Here is a 21,971-nt window from a genome sequence, read left to right as displayed (position 1 = left end):
AATGCGTTATTCTTCGTAGGGCGCCATTTTTCTCATCCATTGCATATCGACTTGCAAAGACATGTTGGAACCATGCCTTTGGTGTTTGAAGGAGTCATTGGCTTCCTATCTTCAAGCAAATCGTTTCTCTTCCATTTGTCAAAAAATCATGGAGGAGTGAGAATGTGAGAGAATTAGGTCCAGCACTCTCTCTAAATACCTAAAGTTTTCCTTCTTCTATATGTTAAAACGGCTAGGGCTTTCTTGATTTGTTTTCTTTTCTAGGTTTTGCATATAATTTTCAGATTTGTAAGTTCAAAGAGAAATTCCAAGCAATACATGTTCTTCTCCTCACTAAAAGTGCTTAAGTATGCATTCTACCTTCATTTGCAATCAGGTTTAAAACAACCGTCCATAAACTTGTCTTCATAAAAAGAGTAGAGTTTTCCTCCCGGTTCGTAATTTGTGTTAAAAAACTCACCTACAAGCATTTTATAAGCATATTTTGACTCTTTTACAAAGCTGCAAATGGACTTCAGAAATCCACACATAGGCGGCAAGTACTTTCCAAAATGACTTGTAATGGGACTTAAAAACCTCACTTACAAGAGAAAAGCTACTTATCTCTAATGCTTGTGCATAGAGGTAAAAAAATGGAATGATGGCAACATAGTGTTGTATTCAATTTTGACGTTACAAAATTGAGGCAACCCTACACAATTTTCTCATGAATTCGTAGGTATAGCCTTTTTTGTTTTTATAAGGTATTAGTGAGACAATTTTAATCCCTGAATTGTTCTTTATTTAACTGTTACTAAATTTTCATACATATCAAAACTCAGTCCTAAACAATGTGCAAGTGGAAGTAAGGTACACATTTTTTTATACGTTTGCATTCAGCTCATATTTATTGCCAAATCATATTTCATTCTAAATAAAATAATAGTACCAAAAGGTCCTTTGTATTGATCATCAAATGAAAGATACAATTGATAAAATGAAATGAGCATGCTAAAAGTAAATATGCCTCACACAATTGGCTGTGAGAGTAGCCTCTAATCTACTAATATGCGCCTCTATTCTACAAAGTGCATAAATATGAAAAGAAAGAAAATAGACATAGGGTCATAGGGAACCAGTCATTGCCTATAATGATTGGTCACGTTGCCTTCCTTCAGTCCTGCTTGTTTGCTCCCCCGAACCGTATCTTCTCCAAGTGTTTGAAACTTGCATACATAAGAGAATGTGTTAGATCCAATGGATCTAGTGTAATGTTCCCTTTTGGAACATTGGAAATATTGAAGTCTTATGTTATGCAATATTAAATTGACTTTGAGGCTTAGGCTCAAAATATTAAAAAAGTTGATTTAATGTCATATAAAGGACAAAGGGGCAAGGAGGGACAAGACGAAATGCCTTAGGGAAGTTGAAGAGCCACAAGGGAATAAGACGAAAAACCAGAGAGGAGACGAAGAGTCTTGGTTTGCGTATTAAAAGGGCAAAGAGGCTTATTGTTGGATATGCTTGCTTTATTATTCAGTTCAGTTTTCTCTCTTGTTAGAGTCTCAGAAAGCTTCAGCTTTTAGCTAGTTGGAGGACGCAGCCCCTCGTGCTAGCAGGCAGTGGACGCAAACCCCTTGTCTCGGGAAACATCACTTCAGGTGTTTCATTCGTGCTTATAGGTTCTTATCCTATCATTCCAATCCGACTATTAAATCTGTATTTAGGATTGATTTTTGCGTACTAGTTATTGTATTGCTATTTTATAATACAATAACGCTTTAGTTGCTGGTTGTTATATTATTGTTGTATTAGGCAATAACGTTGTTTAAGGAATTAAGAGTTTGCTGGTTCATCTCATCAGTTTGTAATTCATGGTTATATGTTCAACATCTTGAATTTATTTTGGAAATAACTAATTGTTATCTTGTGGAGAAGTCTTTGGTTTTATTGTTGTCTCGTATTGCATGTTCTTATAATTACATCTGAATATTATATTCATAAAGAGTCTAGATATATGCTGGTTGGTCTTCTACTGTTTACAATTGGATTCGTGATACATCTGCAATATTTAGTTTTAAATATATTGTAAAAGGGAAAACTGAGATAATATCCGGAAAGGGATATTACGGTGGTATCAAAGCTATAGTATCTTGCCAACCTGTGAGGTCAAGAAATTGAATTTTTTTTGTTTGGTAAAATATTCATTGCAAACCTATGGTTTGATAAAAGACTGGATATAAAAAGACAAGATTTTCTTAATATGCATTGGAGGAAATAATACTACAGTTACAAAGCACAAATATTCTTGTTTTGAGGTATCGGAGAACCTTCTATTAACTGAATGTGGCCAAAGAGGCTGTGGAGTTTATACAGATATAGATGGAAATGTTAATCCCAAATTGCTAAAGTTTAGCAAGAATATGTTCGGAAAACCAGAGTTAGTATGGCCTTGTGACGTAAGTTATGGAAAGGAGTGGAAGCTGCCTCCCTTGTCTATCAATATTGCACATGCTTCTTCCCTCATTTGTTGTGGCGTGACAACGGAATCTTCAGTGGGCATTGATGTTGAGGAAAAGACACGAAGAACAAGTACCAATATTTTAGCTTTTGCCAAGCGCTGGTTTTCTTCACCAAAAATTGCATGACTAGATGCATATATAGATCCTGAGGAGCAAATACAAAAATTTATTCAACTGTGGACTCTTAAGGAGGCATATGTCAAAGTTTTGGAGCACTCAAGGAATTTTCAATCCATATCAAACACCTTCCAGTTATAAATAAGCGTATTGAACACTTGAAAGATGCTGGTTGTAAGTCTATTGTAAGCACAATAAAACTGAAAGTCTTAAAAAAAGAGTGGCGCTAGTAAAACTAAGTGGCAATTTCTGCTTTTTCAGCCTACAAACTTGCACTATGCTTTAGTTTGCATTGGACGAGATGAAGATGGCAGTTGAACCAGACCCCAGTATAGACCATATCCTATGATACGGGTTATGGGAAGAGTTTAAGTTTGATCAGAGGATAGTGTTGTTGCTATACAATTTAGATTAGCGCTTCACTCCTTATGCACAGGTTCTTGAAAGAAATATTTGCCTAAACACTATAGTTATCCTTTAATTGTTACATTACCAGAGGGAGCTCTTAGTCTTGGCAATCGATAAAATAATGAATGGAGATTCGCAAGTGTTACTTTCTAGAAACGGACAAGGAATATTACTTGAAAACCGTTACTCCTTTTCTGCTACGGGATGATTGTCCTCCCTGTCTCTCGTCCAAGCATATATCGTCCAACTGGTGACCTATGCATGGGTATCATTTCCATGGTTACAGTTATGCCTTGCTAGCAATTTCCTAGCTTCAAATAACAGTAGCAGAATTCCGAATTAGGTAATTATAACAGCCATGATATGTTGATTACCTTCTGACATTGTTGTGGATGACTGTGAGACATTCGGGAAATTGAAGAAAATCGTTTTCTGCCATCACAAGAATATATGACAAATAACGTGGAGTCCAAACAACCACGTCTGCAGACGTATTCCCAAGGAATAGTAACAAGTTGTTGGCTACCCTTATGAATGACTAAAGTGGTAGAAATCTACTTGAAAGAAAACTTTCGATAACCATTCCATCGCTCGATCCTCTGTTCGTGCGATAATCATTGATACTATCTATTAAGTCTTCTTTGCTCCTGTGATACTTAAGCTTACATTATTGATAGGGGTGTTCGTTCTTGCAGCTGCGAGTCGACCAGATTCACTTGATCCTGCATTATTGCGACTTGGGAAATTAGATCGTCCTCTCTTGTGTGGTTTTCCTTCAGAGTAAAACGCTTGGATATTCTTGACATTCTTTCTAGGAAGCTTTCAAGGAGTGTGGATCGATAATTTGTATAAAAATCAAATATCGCGTTATTGCTCTTGGTCTCTTTACTCTCTTGATTGAAGCCGAATGTATAAATCTGTTGCATATATGTACTGAAAAAATCTATATGTACTGAAAAAATCCCATTTTATCCAAGAAGTCAGGCTTTCCTAACGCCCCTCTAATTTTTCTCGATGATCAAGATGTTCAGATAGCTCTGAAACTAAGTGAAGTTCTCAACTTAAATGAAATTGATTGTGTTAGTTTGCTTGTTGCTGCTCATCAAGAGTGGGGCTTACTTGGACGTGAGCCATTAGAGATCTTATGACTTTCAGCAGGTTTGTGGTTCACTTAGAGGATAGCTTTGATAACAACATTGTTAAGTCTCCTCAAGGTTTGTGTGTTAGATGAAGGTGTTGATAATAATTTGGTGCTCAAGATTCAAAGAAAAAATTTCTGGAGGAGCTGTTTAAGTTTGGACTTAGGCAACGGCTAATTACAATTATTAAGGAACTCAATTGTGATGAACCGGCAGGTTTAGGCAGCCCTCAGGTAGATTGCTATGTTCTTGATTCAAGAGTCACACTTGTACAACGATATAATGTGGTGCAGAGAGAGTGTCTCAATTTAAGTCAATGTCTTGTACATTCTGGCTTTGTAGTTTAAATTAGCTCACAGGAGGCGAAGGATATTCTGTCACTGTTGAAGGATTGTGCTGGTGATACTGATGACTTTCGAAGTATTGTTAAACTTCAAATTGCATACAGTATCCTGTTTGGACTCATCATAGCATTAATGTCCGGTGCGTTGAGTGGATCCCAAGATCCATCTGTGTTTATTTTGATTCTGATATATCAAGGAATAAATCAGACATTTGTGTTGACAACTGTTGATGGGCAACCATCTGTTGTGGAATTTATATTCTATATAGCTGTTCTGTTGCAATAGTGTCGAGGATCATTAAAGTTATAGGGTCTCGAGCATATTGAGCAGGTTTTGAAAAAGGTTACAGTCAGATAGTACCATTAAGTGTTAGCGCTACTAGACTGTTGTTGGGTAGTTACTATAAGGTTCGAGAAATAGATCAAATTGCTTGGATTACAAAATCAGGAAAGGAATTGGATAATATCAAGAAAGCTACCATGAAACCACAAGAATTGTTAGTTTGAAATTCAGATTCCATTGTAAAAGCTAAGATACTCGACATTTATGGAGAGTACAAAGGACTTCCTATCCGAATTTAGAAAATTTATCATTCAATGACTACTTGGATTTTAATTTAGGTCAGCAAAATATGACTAATATGGCAAAAGGAAAGTATCTGGAGTTGGTCTAGGATCTCTTTGCAAACGAACAACACACAAGGTGTACGAAGAAATTTCGATAGACCAGAATTATCATTTGGATGATCTTGAAACAAAAGAGTAGACAACTACCAGAGATGGGCAGCCTTCTCACATAGAAGATGTTACACGAGGCACAAATTTTTATGTTGGTGAAATGGAGGTGAGTGTTGACAAACAAGTGGATGAGGACCGTTGCGCTCGAGATTGTTGCTGGTTAGAATCTTTGCATGATGAATCTTTTAATTTTGATGCCCATGACATTAAAATAGAAGAACATATCGAAAAGACCCCACAAAACGATGAACCACTTCGAAATGACAATCATGAAATGCTCACCTTAAGGAGTCAGTTGAAGGTTAATGAAAATAATATTGTGACTTCTCTGGTACGTTACGACAACACTCATAAATTGGTGGAAGATCTATACAAAAAGGTTCAAAAGGAAGTGGAAGGAGATTGGCTTGTTGCTGATTTTGTAGGTGATCATAATAGCTCTTGAGACTATGAAATCAGATTATTTGCATTTGCTTCCGACAGGGATAACATTCTTAAGGTTGCTGAAATTCACGTTGATCAGCTGGATAAAGAAAGGAATGAGATTATGGAGCTTAAAAGGGAGCTTAAAGATACTCATGAGGCATTAGATGATGCTCGATTTTCTCTTCAGGAGGTAGAAAATCAGTTTAGGATTATGAATCTCTTGCAAGAGCAGGAGGATAAAGAGAGGTAGGAGTTTTTCTAGAGGTAATTGATGAATTTGAGAGCATTTAGCAGATGTATGATTTGGACAGCTGCCCCAAACGATTAAGTAGGAAAGCTTCAGAACCCTTTCTGTAATGACCCTCACTATAAAGGCCACAGAAACCCTCAAACCGAACTTAGGAATTTTGTCAAACACTTGGCGTGCAACAGTAACAATATTCAGAATATGGTAATTTCAGATTTGATACTTTCAGAATATAATCACAGAATTACAATATATATAAAGCCATTGAACTATATTTCAATTACAATGCAATAAATTCTGAAATTATTTTATTACCAATTCTGGACTGATTATTACAATGACTGTATGACAGCAAATTTACCCAAAAAATGACATATATTTCAGAATGCAAGAACCTGGTTTGAAGAACTATGGTAGAACTCCACGTTTTGCTGCAGATCGTTGATGAAGACCTCCAACCGCACCCCCAAACTGTCCTTTATTTGCTGCTGCTGCCCAAACTAGCAGGGCCGTACCAGGCCGTACCTGTACGGCTGCTGAAATAAAATAATATTAGGGTTTTGGGACCCCCAAATGCAAGGAAAATGGGCGCCTAGGGTTAGGTAGTAACCCTGTAAAACCATAAAAAATAACTCCAAGGGGTTGAGGAGATATGAGCAATTATGTGGTTCCGAACCCTGCTTTGCCAATTCTGAAAATGCACTTATTCTGTCTTCAAACTCTTGTCAAATGCTTCTCCAATGATAGGGCAAATCTGAAATCCTTATTCCAACCAAAAACAAACCCTAACAACGAATTCTCAATAAGCTCCAATGAGATGGCTGAATACCAACTCCAATTATGCAACAATTCAGGTGATATTTCACACCCTCAAAGTCGCCAATCCAAGGGAGTGATTCGTTCCCAAAGATCGAATAACTTGCAGATCCAAAGTCCACAAATGTCTTCACAATGAAGAAGTAGAAGAGTTCTCCAATCCAAGCATGTCCAAATGAGAGGCCCAGCCCTCTATTTATTCACTTTTCTAAGAAGTTGCTAGAACTTCTAGAAACATCCTTTATAATTTCTCATTATAATGCACTTTTTTATAATAAAGTAAGTTTATAAAATAAAAAGTGCAACTCAAATTAAAATTATAACATGTGGGCCCCAATATCACATAATGATAAAATATAACCTCTTAACACTTCTTCAAGAGCAAGATATGACTATTTGATCCGCAGAATTGACTCTCTTTCCACACCATTTGCCTACGAGAGTCTGGAATAGGAAAATCCATGATCAATGCCATGTCGAACTAAAGAGGGGACATTACAGTCCGCCTCTCCTGAAATTGCTTGGCCTCAAGCAATCTCAACGCCGGGTGCTGCAAAATAGCCTCCCCCTCCCAAGTAGCATCCTCAACAGGTAAATCTTTCCACTTAACCAAGTATTCTCTGATCACCCTTCTACGAAGCTGCTTTTCTCTGCTCTCCAGGATGGATTCTGGTACTAAAATCAATTTTCCCTCATCGTCTAAAGGAGGTAATACTGCAGAAGGCACCACATTCTGACCCGACGCCTTCTTGAGGCGTGACACATGAAACACATTGTGCACTCTGCTGTTTGCGGGAAGCTCCAACTCATAAGCCACTTCACCAACTCGCCTGATAATCCTGAATGGTCCATAATAGCGTGGCTTAAGTTTCTCTGCCCCACTCTTCTTAAGAGTAGATTGCCTGTATGGTTGCAACATGAGGTAAACCATATCATCTACCTCAAAACTACGCTCAGTTCTCTTCTGGTCTGCATACTGCTTCTGCTGGTTCTGAGCTCTTGCAATATTGTCTTTGAGGGTAGCAACTATATCCTTACTCTCCTGTAATAATTCACCTGCACTGGGTACCCGACTGTCGCTCAACAACAAATCCAAGAAACTAGGTGCTTCATAACCGTAAAGTGCCATGAAGGGTGTCATCTGTATAGTCATATGATATGTAGTATTGTAACAATACTCGCAGAGATATATCCATCTGACCCAAGCTCGCTGTTGAGCTGCCACATAATTCCTTAAATACCCTTCCACCCATTTGTTCACAATTTCTGTCTGACCATCGGTTTGTGGGTGATAGCTAGTGCTGGGTGTAAGCTCCGTGCCACATAACCAGAATACCTCCTGCCAAAAGTGACTCATGAAACGGCTATCCCTATCACTCACAATGTTCTGAGGCAAGCCGTGCAATCTGAAAACCTCTCGAAAGAAAACCTCTGCCACCTGAGCTGCTGAATGTGTAGTGGTGATAGGAAAGAAATGAGCATATTTCGTTAATCTATCTACCACCACATAAATACAATCTCGTCCTTGTACCTTGGGCAAACCTGTGATAAAGTCCATGGAGATGCATTCCCACTTCCTGTCGGGAATCGAAAGTGGCTGTAGGAGCCTTGCCGGATAGCTGTGTTCTTGTTTGTTTTGCTGGCAAACAAGACACTCTCGAACATACTGCAAAACATCAGCTTTCAGCCCCTTCCAAGTGAACCGCTCTCGAACTGACTTGTAAGTCTTGAAGTACCCGGGATGGCCTGCTGTCGGTGAGTCGTGAAGTGCTCTCATAATCAGTTGCTTAACCTTCGATCCTGGGACCAGGTAAATCCTGTTCTTGTAAATGATCAAATCATCCACAAGTGTGTATCTGGTATCAATCACTGTTCCCTCTACTATATCGGAGGCCCATGTATCCCTGGCATACTCTGCTATAATCAAGTGTCGCCAATCCTCTGATATCTGAACCATAAGAGTGAGGTGTGGCCTTCGAGATAGAGCATCTGCAACAACATTCTGAGTTCCCTTGACATATGAGATGTCAAAATCATATGCCTGCAACTTACTTACCCACTTTTGTTGGCGATCATTCAGATCCTGCTGTCCCAAGAAATGCCTCAGACTGTTATGATCAATTTTAATACAAAACTTGCTACCCACAAGATATTGTCTGAATTTGGCCAAAGCATGCATGATGGCCAACATCTCCTTATCATATATACTGAATGAACGCTCAGGGCCTTTGAGCTTCCTGCTCTCATAAGCTATGGGGTGCTTATTCTGCATAAGTACAGCACCTACTCCCTCTCCAGATGCATCACATTGAAGCTCAAATGGCTTCGTGAAATCAGGTAATGCTAGAACTGGGCACGTAGTCATTATCTCCTTAAATCTCATAAAACAGTCCTGTGCCTTCTGAGTCCACACAAATTCCCCTTTTTTCAGTAAATCTGTCATGGGAGCTGCATGTCGTGAGTAGCCACTGACAAACTTGCGATAAAAACCACATAAACCAAGGAACCCCCTCAACTGTGTAAGGTTCTCTGGTGGAGGCCAATCAACAATAGCGCGAATCTTTTCAGGATCCATCCGCACTCCCTCTGCACTAATGATGTGTCCTAAATATAACAGCTCGGTCATCCCTAAGTCACATTTGGACTCCTTTGCATACAAGGACTCCTTCTGTAGAATGCTCAACACTGTCTCCAAATGCTCTAGATGCTCCTACCATGATCGGCTATAGATCAAAATGTCATCAAAAAACACCAGCACGAATTTCCTCAACTGATGGTGGAAAACTCTGTTCATAGTGGACTGGAAAGTGGCAGGTGCATTGGTCAGACCGAAAGGCATGACTACAAACTCAAAGTGCCCACAATGACATCTGAAAGCAGTTTTCTCAATATCCTGTTCACGGACTCTGATCTGGTGATATCCTGATCTCAAATCAATTTTCGTGAAATAACAGGCCCCATGCAATTCATCTATCAACTCATCAATGCGAGGAATAGGATACCTGTTCTTAATGGTTCTCTTATTTAATGCCCTGTAATCAATACACATCCGAAGCGTTCCATCCTTCTTTTTTACCAAAACAACAGAAGATGCAAAAGGTGACTTACTAGGTCGGATGTGCCCCATAGCTAGCAACTCCTCAATGGTCCTTTCGATCTCATCCTTGAGTCGCTTTGGATGTCGATATGGTGTGATCATGATAGGTTTAGCACCTTCCTCCAGTTCAATAATATGCTCAATACCTCTGTCCGGTGGCCTGCCTGGTGGAATCTCACTGAATACCTTTTCGTACTTAATCCTCAACTTCTGAATATCAGGATGATATTCCGCCTTATGTTGCTCCTCCTGTGTAGGTATCAAAGTACAAACTGCTGCCCACTCTATATCATTATGCCTAGTTAATCTCTCCAGCCGCCTAAATGAGATAGTCCTGATGTCTCCATTACGGATAGCCTTTAGCACATGAATCCTACCATTTATTTCGAATTGTATCTCCATATCCTCTAATCTCAGGGTAACCACCTTCAATGAATGTAGCCACTGCATCCCAATTACTATGTCCATGTCACCCATGTTGACCACATGATAATCCGCCTTAAACTCATAGTTGTTCAAGCGCAAAGGTAAGTCTCGTACCATCCTGTCACAACGAAGAGTGTATCCATCAGCTACCTTGACTCTTAGTCCTTCGAACTCCTCAGTAATGAGTCCACGCTTCTCTACAAATCGTGCATCAATGAAATTATGCGTGGCACCTGTGTCCAACAATGTAATAACCTTCTGTCCAGCCAAGACTCCCCGAAGTCTGAAAGATCCCTCTCTCCAGATACTAGACAGTCGTGCTTCCTGTAAATGTAGCTTTGTTTCCTGCCTTTGCCCTGCACTGTCTATCTCCTGCTCTCCCTCTGCTTCATCAGGATCCTCATCATGATGTTCTGTACCATCTGAATCTGAGCCTTCGTAATAAGCCCACATTGCCCGGTTGGCCTTCCCTTTTGGCCTCATAGGACAGTCATGGCCGTACTCATACGGGCCTTTGCAATAGAAGCATAGCTTCTTCCTACGCAAGTCATTAAGTGTCTCCTTGTCCAGCCTCTTACTTTCTTCCTTAGGTAGCTGTGCCTCTCTATGAAAGGGTTTCCTGTCCTTATCTTTTCCTGAAGGGAAACTCTTTGCCTGAAATTTATTTTTAGAAGCTGAAGAGGAATCCATGTCACGAGCTTTCTTAATGGCTTCCTGCAAAGTGGGAGGGTTGAGAGCTTTAATCCACCCTCTCAACGGATCAACTAACCCATCCATAAATAAAACCAATAGCCTTCGTTCAGATACATCTGTTACTAACACTGCAAGTTTCTGAAACTCTGAAATGTATGTTTCCAATGAGCCCCACTGTTTAAGCTGGGCTAATTCCTTGAAATGGAGTTCTGGATCTTTCTTATCAAAACGTTCAATCAGTCTCTCCGTAAACTCCACATATGAGGTAATGTGTGCATGACCCATAGTGATCATACCATGATGCCACCATTCGTGTGCTAACCCATCCAGGTGAATTGCTGCATACTTAATAGCTTCTTCCTCAGACATAGGATTCAATTGAAAGTATGTGTCAAGCTTTTGAACCCAAGCTCTTGCTGTAGACTTCCCCGAGCCATCATAATAAGGTAACTGTAGTTTTCCTACTTTCTTTCGTAGCTCATAGTTCTGAGTCCTGTCTTGTCCACGGGGCATATGCTTCATCCGCACATCCATATACTCTCTAAAGGTGATTGCAGCTGTAAAATCTGGTCCTCCTGCTTCCCAATCTCTCCTCAGCTGATCCTGTATGTTAGTGATCTGGGGTTCTGGTACCGGCTGCTCTGGAGCTCTAGGAAGGAACGTAGGAATCATAGGCCTCGAACTTACTGTCCGAGCTTGCTGGGGGGCATGACCGAAATTGTTCCCAATTTGTTCGCCTCCATTATGTCTCTCATCCTGATTATTCCCATTCTGATTGTGACCATTCTGATTATTTCCTCCACCTATGTTAGCGTTCAACCCCATTTGTCGAGCCATCATCTGCATCATAAGCTCCATTCTCTGATTCTGTTCTTGTGCTCTTTGTTCGGCTAATCGCTGTTCCTGTGCCAGGGTGTCTAATAACTGTAAAAATCTTTCCTCTTGCGGATCTGGACCGGCATTCCCGCCTCTATCCATATTATAGTCGTAGTCTTGATCAAAAAATACCTCCCCTGTGTCTGTATGACTGGATTCTATGTCCACCTGGATAGATGAGCTAGACTGTTCGCTCTGCAAGTCAGAAATCCTATCTTGTCTTGCTTTGGTATTGCGAAAATTATAAGGCCTTTGTCGCATGCTCTGATTTTAGTGTTTTGACATTTCGTCAAACACTTTCCTTTCTATCCAGCTGTTCCAAATTCCCTATAAGACCTCCACAGGATGGCAGGACTTATAGCTCTGATACCACTGTAATGACCCTCACTATAAAGGCCACAGAAACCCTCAAACCGAACTTAGGAATTTTGTCAAACACTTGGCGTGCAACAGTAACAATATTCAGAATATGGTAATTTCAGATTTGATACTTTCAGAATATAATCACAGAATTACAATATATATAAAGCCATTGAACTATATTTCAATTACAATGCAATAAATTTTGAAATTATTTTATTACCAATTCTGGACTGATTATTACAATGACTGTATGACAGCAAATTTACCCAAAAAATGACATATATTTCAGAATGCAAGAACCTGGTTTGAAGAACTATGGTAGAACTCCACGTTTTGCTGCAGATCGTTGATGAAGACCTCCAACCGCACCCCCAAACTGTCCTTTATTTGCTGCTGCTGCCCAAACTAGCAGGGCCATACCAGGCCGTACCTGTACGGCTGCTGAAATAAAATAATATTAGGGTTTTGGGACCCCCAAATGCAAGGAAAATGGGCGCCTAGGGTTAGGTAGTAACCCTGTAAAACCATAAAAAATAACTCCAAGGGGTTGAGGAGATATGAGCAATTATGTGGTTCCGAACCCTGCTTTGCCAATTCTGAAAATGCACTTATTCTGTCTTCAAACTCTTGTCAAATGCTTCTCCAATGATAGGGCAAATCTGAAATCCTTATTCCAACCAAAAACAAACCCTAACAACGAATTCTCAATAAGCTCCAATGAGATGGCTGAATACCAACTCCAATTATGCAACAATTCAGGTGATATTTCACACCCTCAAAGTCGCCAATCCAAGGGAGTGATTCGTTCCCAAAGATCGAATAACTTGCAGATCCAAAGTCCACAAATGTCTTCACAATGAAGAAGTAGAAGAGTTCTCCAATCCAAGCATGTCCAAATGAGAGGCCCAACCCTCTATTTATTCACTTTTCTAAGAAGTTGCTAGAACTTCTAGAAACATCCTTTATAATTTCTCATTATAATGCACTTTTTTATAATAAAGTAATTTTATAAAATAAAAAATGCAACTCAAATTAAAATTATAACATGTGGGCCCCAATATCACATAATGATAAAATATAACCTCTTAACACTTCTTCAAGAGCAAGATATGACTATCTGATCCGCAGAATTGACTCTCTTTCCACACCATTTGCCTACGAGAGTCTGGAATAGGCAAATCCATGATCAATGCCATGTCGAACTAAAGAGGGGACATTACAGAGTTAGTAACCGTTGCACCAAAAGCCCGGACTGTTAGTAAACGGCACCTCCCCGCGTTAAGGGGGCAACCCCAGGATAGCCTCGCTAGCGAGGGCCCTGGACACGTGGTAGCGACAAACCGCACGGACAGACCTACGTCACCTTCCGTTAGGGGCCCACTCTGGGGATATCACAGCCCACCACGCTCCGCGGGTCTCGACCTCGAGACCTCCGGCTCTGATACCAAGTTAGTAACCGTTGCACCAAAAGCCCGGACTGTTAGTAAACGGCACCTCCCCGCGTTAAGGGGGCAACCCCAGGATAGCCTCGCTAGCGAGGACCCCGGACACGTGGTAGCGACAAACCGCACGGACAGACCTACGTCACCTTCCGTTAGGGGCCCACTCTGGGGACATCACACTTTCAGCTTATTGACAATCCTTTGTTTGAAGTTGCTGCTGATTGGACATCTGACAATCCTCTTTTTGTGTTACATGACGGATCTTCTCTTGTTTGCCATGAAGAGGAAGAGTTTGATTTCAGACTTTGGGATCCTGGCTTAGATCCTAGCAGCGAATCCAAATCTCAGCATGGGACCGATGAATCAACTTCTATTGCTTATCATTTGATCAGCCCCAACATATTTTCCGACTTCACCCCATTTAGGAGTTGGGTGAATTTTCTTCATCAGCCTTTGAACAGTTCTTGGTGGAGTATTTATGTGAGGTTTGCAGTTAGATTCTCAGCATCCTTCACATTCATAGCACCTATGCACTTGGGAATTCTCCAAGTTTATGCCGACAGTATGAATTTTGATGTCTATGGGATGGTGATTTCAGCTTTTGAACAGCTCATTTCTTACATCATCCATTTAGGTTAGGTCTTCACGTTTTACTGGATTATACATGGACCCTGGATATATTTCTATCTCATCATAGTAGAGAGGCAGATTGTATCTATGGTTGGACAAGGGTTTTATGGTGGTCATAGTGTTGATCAGTTTACAGGTGCAGGTGCTGAGTTTTTTCAGAGAGTTATATGGGATCCAGGAAGCTGGTTGAGAGATAGATTGCAGAGAGACATCTTGCTTCGTAGTATAGCCGAAATTGTTTTCAATTTGAATTTTAGGGCTGCCTATAGACTTGTATGGATCTTGGTACTAATTGCTTGAGGATAAGCAATTTTAAGGAGGGGAGACTTGTAATGTTCCCTTTTGGAACATTAAAAATATTGGAGTCTTATTTTATGCAATATTAAATTGACTCTGAGGCTTAGGCCTGAAATATTAAAAAGGTCGATTTAATGTTATATAAAGGACAAAGGGACAAGGAGGGACAAGACAAAATGCCTTAGGGAAGTTGAAGAGCCACAAGGGAATAAGACAAAAACCAGAGAGGAGACAAAGAGTCCTGGTTTGTGTATTAAAAGGGGAAAGAGGCTCATTGTTGGATATGCTTGCTTTATTATTCAGTTCAGTTTTCTCTCTTGCGAGAGTCTCAGAAAGCTTCAGCTTTCAGCTAGTTGGAGGACATAGCCCCTCGTGCTAGCAGGCAGTGGACACAAACCCCTTGTCTCAGAAAACATCACTTTAGGTGTTTCATTCGCGCTTATAGGTTCTTATCCTATCATTCCAATCCATCTGTTAAATCTGTATTTAGGATTGGTTTCTGTGTACTGGTTATTGTATTGTTGTTGTATAATACAATAACGCTGTAGTTGCTAGTTGTTATATTGCTGTTGTATAAGGCAATAGCGTTGTTTAAGGAATTAAGAGTTTGTTGGTTCATCTCATCAGTTTGTAATTCATGGTTATATGTTCGACATCTTGAATGTATTTTGGAAATAATGAATTGTTATCTTGTGGAGAAGTATTTGGTTTTATTGTTGTCTCGTATTGCATGTTCTTATAATTACGTCTGAATATTATATTCATAAAGAGTCTGGATATATGTTGGTTGGTCTTCTACTGTTTACGATTGGATTTGTGATACATCTGCAATATTGAGTTTTAAATATACTGTAAAAGGGAAAAATGAGATAATATCTGGAAAGGGATATTACATTTAGGCAATGATGGAAGCGCCTCACCTCATGCACAAATATTGTATGCTACCATCATGTCATACACTTGCATAAAACAGAAACAGATACCAGCATAAAGAGGCAATCACGATCACATCAAGTTTTTATTGCTAACATGCTTGCTTCTTGTGGAGCATCCTATCTCTCACAAGTACGTGGATATAACTATTGGCTCCCACGAGGGTTATTGAGCCCAATGTGCCTATAAGAGATATGATCGAAGAAGTCTAATCTTTATAATACAGAGCAGCATGCAAGGACAAAAGAAAGTGCATCACAAAAGTAATAATGATTTCTAGATCAATTAAAGGCTGTAATGGAAGAGCTAGACAGAAAAGATGCAAGGCAGTGGTAAAGCAAAGAACGTAGGGCTGCAGGATTGTGAAATACTTCTACAATTGGTGTACAAATTTGGAGTTCACATTTTGACTTAGGAAGCAGAGGGACACAATATGATGTTTCTATTTTGATGAAAATTTGAGCTATTAATTATCTACAACTTTCCACATAGAGCCAAATAAGGAAGCATTTCAATTTTTTCTGCACCTTTTTAGAGGAGGAAAATTAATAATAGCTTTATACCCACAGTGATGTGCTAAGCAAAGTGTACAACAAAAAATCATCACTACTGAAGGATAAGGAGCACACTCAGGCACAATAATTAAAGGAAAGAAAAGAGGCCTCCTATGAGTGAACAGACTGAAAAAAGATGAAACTCAAAACTCATCAAACCACAGAGCAAACAATAAATGCATTGCTACAGACAAAAGTTCAGTTTTAAATTTTTTTAGCAATGAAGAGTGCAAAATAGGTGGCATATTTCAAGCAACTCTTGTTGGTGAGAAAGCTGTGGGGATTGTGACTAAGTAAAAGAAAATAGAGTGTCTTTTGCAAACAATAGTGTCATATACTTAAAGAGTGCTAATTAATGTCGCAGACTTCAAATAAGTACAAGTAAAATTGTGCTAGCATACCCAATCCCGTAGATTAGCCGAGAGGAAGAACTATAATGTCCCCACTTTAGCACTTGACCAAGTGTGTGTGTGTTAGCCTAGTTCTACATGGTCTCGAGGGCTAATGAAGGGTTTAAGGGGATCTTAGACTATTTTGGCCTAGTCATCTCTAGTTTGGGCCAAAAGGGAGTTGATGTACTATAGATACCAGCATCTCCTCCATCTCCTCAAAGTGTCTGAAACCTGCATACATAAGAGAATGTGTTAGATCCAATGGATCTAAGCAATGATGGAAGCACCTCACCTCATGCACAAATATTCTATGCTACCATCATGTCATACACTTGCATAAAACAGAAACAGATACCAACATAAAGAGGCAATCATGACCACATCAAGTTTTTATTGCTAACATGTTTGCTTCTTGTGCAGCATCGTATCTCTCACAAGTATGCGGATATATCTATCGGCTCCCACAAACAAAATATTTCTAATAAACAAAATAATTCTTGGTCAAAGATGATTCAAAGAAAATGAAGAAGTATAACAATTAGTAAATGATGGTAAATGAATATTCTGGTCAATTGTCCGGTGGTCTAAGGAATGAAATCTGATTCTTGACAAAGAAAGGAACACGTTTGTAGTGATGCATTTTTGTAAAGAAGAGTCATGTCTTTTTGGAAAGTTGTCACCTTTAAATAGGGTGTCTCTACTCATGAAGACATAAATGTATATAAAGAGTTCTTTTTGAGGTGTGATTGGTGTATGTCTGAATAAAAATAAAGTTTCTCATCCAAACACAGCAGACTTTGAGGAGATGGAAGTGTGAAGTATTGAAGATTTAAAACAGATTTATGAATGGTGAGAGTGAGGAATAAAAGAAAAATCTCTCTGAAGAATATATGTTAAGATAATAAAAGTAGTAATTAAGTTAATATGTGGGTTTGATAGTCAGAAACACGCCCATTCAAATGGTTGTAAGAAGAGTTGCATTCTTTCATGAAGATATGAACATATAATAGAGGGAAAATGTTTGAATTAGAAAGAGCGTAGATTATGTGGTGTAAATTGAACAGTACTGAGGATATATATTGAAGGAAGGTTGGAGATGTTATGAGAAGATTTTGAGCATATAGGGAGAAAGAGAAGCATAGAGAATAATCTAATTTCTTCCTTTCTTTGTAGTTGTGTGATACTCCTGTTGGTAGTGTCTCATTTGGGATTGTTTTATTGTAGTTCATTGCTTATATCTTGAAAAACTTGCTTGATCAATAGGATTATGAAAAGTCACGTTTATCAGATTTATGCCAGCCTCTCATGTGTTGTCATTCTGACAAATCTTGAATAGAAAAATAAACAGTGATGGGGGGAGAATCTTTATGTATTAATGAGAGATATTGTTTATAAAAATTATTTCTCTTACATTGCAGGCGAGTATGCTGAATTTCTTGTTGTGTAGCTATCTATATAAGCCATGTTAGATTTGAGATGTTCCCAGTATTTCTTTTCCTCAGATTCTTAAATTGTTGTAATTCTTTTTGTCAAAGAATTGTTGGAATTCATTTTCAAAGTGATGTATGTGCTTCTTTGGATGCTTGTGCAGCTTTTGGACTTAGTGCTTGGGAAAGATCGTATTGTTCTTTTACGCAGAGCAGAATTGAAAACTCTTGTGGATATGCATGGAAATGAGGTAGGTTTTAAGAAGAATTCTTTTGACTCCGTTTTGACATAAGCTTAAAATATCTTGTCAAAGCAAAATACATGCCTGCAACATGCTTATGACTTTATGGTCTGCAGCATATCCATTCTTTTCAGTATGGTTTTTTGTGTTTTGAATATCAAGTTCGATAAGGTGCAGGAGATTATACAAGATAAAACACACATTGCTCAGGAAATCTAATGGTAATGATGGTAGTTAACACACACTGCATTAATGGACTGGGACAATATACTACTGGATACCCGTTAACCCTAAACTATTTACTGTCCCCGGCTATATAGTATTGCATACAACATGAGGACAATTTGTGAAGTTAACTGGTACATGTTATCATGATTGCATTTTTTTAGTGTGTTTTCACATTTTGGCCACTTAATGTATTTGAGAGGCGTGTCCACTGCACAGCAGTCAATTCTCTCTTTGCCACATATTTATATAAAAATAAAAATTAATCCAAGAGAATACATGTTTAATTATATATCATTGTAAAGATCTCCCCCTCTTGCAATTGATTTTCACGCACAAGAATTACTAACATCAGCTCTCTAATTCTTGGACACAATAATTGAAGCAGTTATCATTTCAGTTCTGATGTTCCCATTACCATTCAACCTGTGGATGCATCAATAATTTCTAGCAGTTCTCTTCATCTCGATATTTATATGCTAGATTGTTAAAATTATAAATCACATTGCTTGTATTAAACTGTTAGCTATTGCTAATGTGTCTATAACCATTTCTGTCAACACCCTTGACAGTTTATGATTGAGAACAACAAATCCAACCATGCATTGTTGTCATCAATGTTAGAAGACTGAATCCATAGAGAATGATAGAACCAGGTTGCACACAATCCAATGGGTGGATGTTGTATATATTAAAAGGGAATTTACTTTGGTGATTGTAACTTACATTGCATTAGCTACATCATCAGGCACAATTAATGCATGTTGTTACATAATTGTCAAAAGCATTAAATGCCCATGTATACATAGTAATGTAAATTATATATTATTCATCTGTAAATTATAACGATATTCCTCAACTACATCTCTGCCTATGGATTTGTTACTATTAGATTTTGTCAGCAAAATGACAGAATGATTTAAGCAAATGAAATTTAATTCAGGAGACAATTAGAGGATTCAACGTTATAAGAATGAGATCCACCTTAGAGAAATCCCTTGTGGGTAAAACATTAAGCCAAATGTAAGCATACATTCATGTAGTGCTAAAAATAGCTTACAAGACTGATTCAACAACTTCTTTACCTTCTTCGAAGATACAAAAAAATATCAACCTTCCCAAGCACCAGTCAAAGACTCCCAAATGAACTCTTTCTCTTAAACTGATGAGCTTACACTTAAGGGAAGTGGGGAGATGAATTAGTATAGGACAAACTTTTAATTATTCAAAATATAACAACCACAATAAGAGCAAACACTCAAGATTTGTAGAAACCCTCTCAAGGAAAAACTATGAAGGACTGCTTGGATAATGCAAATCGAGCCACAACAAAAATGACATGGTCTTACATTATTTGCAAGCACTAACACATTGGAGATAAGATAAAATAAATTTATTAATGTCCAACAAATGACCACAAAAAGGGTCATAGGGACTGCTGGTAAACAAAACACAAGGGTCCCAACTGTAGCAAGGTTACTAAATGGTACCTGAAGAAAGATAAAGTTGAAGCAACAAGAAACAAAAGTAAACACAAATCTGGAACCGAAGAGGAAGGCGGTGCGGGGGGGGGCGGCGTGGATGGCTGAAGAGGGAAAATTGCATCCCCCTAAGAAATTTGAGCTGCCAAGAAGAACCTCCCAATAGAAGAGTAAGTCGTGGAACCAATAGAGACACTAGGTCGCTTATGAGAGGTTCTGGAAGAGGAGACCGAAGCTAAGAATCCCTCTGAGGCCTCACCAATTTGGAGTGATTGAAATGGGGAGGGTCAGATTGCCTCTTGGTACCACGTTTCAAAGAGAGCACTGTGAAGGAGGTGATAAGTCAAGATGTATGCAGATGCGCAAGAGGTTAACGCTGAAAAGAGTTGTCACAAAACCCGGTGGCTTGTTGAAGATAGAGAGTTAGGCACTTTTGATCCATGAATCTGGAGAAGGTGGAAGGGCCTTGAGTGTCCTTGAAAAGGCAATGAAATTTCCCATTAGTCTCATAATAAATAGGGCAACAGAAAATGACATGCTCCTTTGACTCAGTCTCCCCCATTGTTGCATAGCTGGCAGATCCTGCCCTTTTTGTCAAGTTGGTGATTACTCTCAGAGTGGAGCTTGTGGGAGCTAGCCCTAAAGGAACCAAGGGAGACCTTGAGAGAATGGGACCACTAGTGTGATAAGTAAGAGGGGTTGACAATGAGCTCGATCCTAAACTTAAGGAAGTGGTTGTTTATCGTACTGGGTAAAGAAATCAATGCACAAACAATAGATATGAATAGCAGAACTTCTTATTATTATTCGCATATGCCAAAACAGTACATTATGCTCGCTAAGATCTGATGATTACAATGCTTCCCGAAGGGGGTATAAATACTTTTCAAAGAACCTTCCCGAAGGGGTCCGTCCGCTACATGACAATTACCAAAGGGCCCATCGGCTACATAACAAGAACCTTCCCGAAAGGGTTCGTCGACTACATAACAAGAATCCTCTCGAAGGGACCTGTCGGCTACCCAATATTTACCTACAACATCATCCCCCCCAAAAGAAAAAGTCGTCTCCGAACGACAATTAAAAAACAAAATACATTAACTGACTAACTTCAACAAGATAAATCTGCTTCTATCACATCACTTTCACATTTGTTCCGTGCTTGAACCAAACTAGTCTCCAGCCCACATGGCATCTGTAGCCACTGTCTCCTAAGTCAAGCTGACCTTGATAGCTACCCGTGCTGCTTTCTGTGTTTCCAACTCCTGGGTTCCCTTACCCAAGTGTCACTGCATTGCCTTCAATTGGATGATCAACTCCTCCCGAGCTCTCCATGCATCCACCAAGACAGCTTCACGTTCAACACCTACTCCAAGTGCCTCTAGTGCACAGAGGCTTCATGCTTGCAATAGCTCTAGGTCTCATCAACGGGTCAGACTTCCCACGACTAATATCCACAACGACTGGGGGTCTAGGGGGCAATGCCCCCAGCGGGGTCGAGGGGCAGCGCCAAGACCAAATTAGCACTCCGAAACCCACACAAAATTGCATGGAACACACTATTTCTATCATTTTCTTCCGATTCCACACTCTTTCTGGCAACTGCTTGTCTACCCTTCCCTTTGGCATCATGTGTTACTCATTCGAAACTGTTTCAATCTGTCGTCATTTTTTTTAAATTTTTTTTTTTTTTGTTAAGATGCCTGCAAACCCTCAGCCAAAATCAATCTCTACCAGTGCATGCTTGTACAACAGCCTCTGCAATCCTGAACAAACAAATTCCTTCTGCTGTATGGTCTTAACCTTTTCTTACCAGTGTATGGTGTTTGACTGTTCCACTAATTTCCCTGAAGAAGCCGTATGGTGAAGGCATGTACAGTTGAGCCCTTCAATTGCCTCATGTCTGTACGCCAGTTCTGTATGCAATATCCTATAACGTCCTTCAAAATTCGTACGCTAAATCACCATAGTATGCAAAGTCTGTACGGCAACCTCAGAAGCATACAAATCCGTATGGCAATTTAAGTTCATGGAATCCGTACGGCATCAACAAGTATACAATTAAAACTTTAAAACTTGTACACCCAACCTTGTTTGAGAAATCCGTACGCTTGTGGAATCCGTACGCAAGTTCTTAATTCATCACAAATCCGTACGC

General features: G+C 39.3%; 1 protein-coding gene across 6 annotated transcripts in view; it reads left to right on the top strand.

Moving 5' to 3' along the window:
- The window catches only part of LOC149550746 (DUF21 domain-containing protein At2g14520-like), a 147,171-nt gene that overhangs the window by 40,438 nt on the left and 84,762 nt on the right, over window positions 1-21,971 (top strand). For 5 of the 6 annotated variants that reach the window (XM_089786304.1, XM_089786299.1, XM_089786301.1 and 2 more), the window contains one exon: window positions 18,030-18,116. The exons of the other annotated variant lie outside the window; for it this stretch is intronic. In XM_089786304.1, the coding sequence (XP_089642430.1) occupies window positions 18,030-18,116 (87 nt within the window). The remainder of the gene's footprint in view (window positions 1-18,029; window positions 18,117-21,971) is intronic. 6 annotated transcript variants of the gene reach the window in all.

Source organism: Cupressus sempervirens, chromosome 6, assembly GCF_028749045.1.
Source record: "Cupressus sempervirens isolate cs-2001-9-10 chromosome 6, ASM2874904v1, whole genome shotgun sequence".
In the NCBI taxonomy this organism is placed as follows: Eukaryota; Viridiplantae; Streptophyta; class Pinopsida; order Cupressales; family Cupressaceae; genus Cupressus; species Cupressus sempervirens.
The sequence above is the reverse complement of the archived record's forward strand: the minus strand, read 5'-3'. Positions and strand labels throughout refer to the sequence as shown.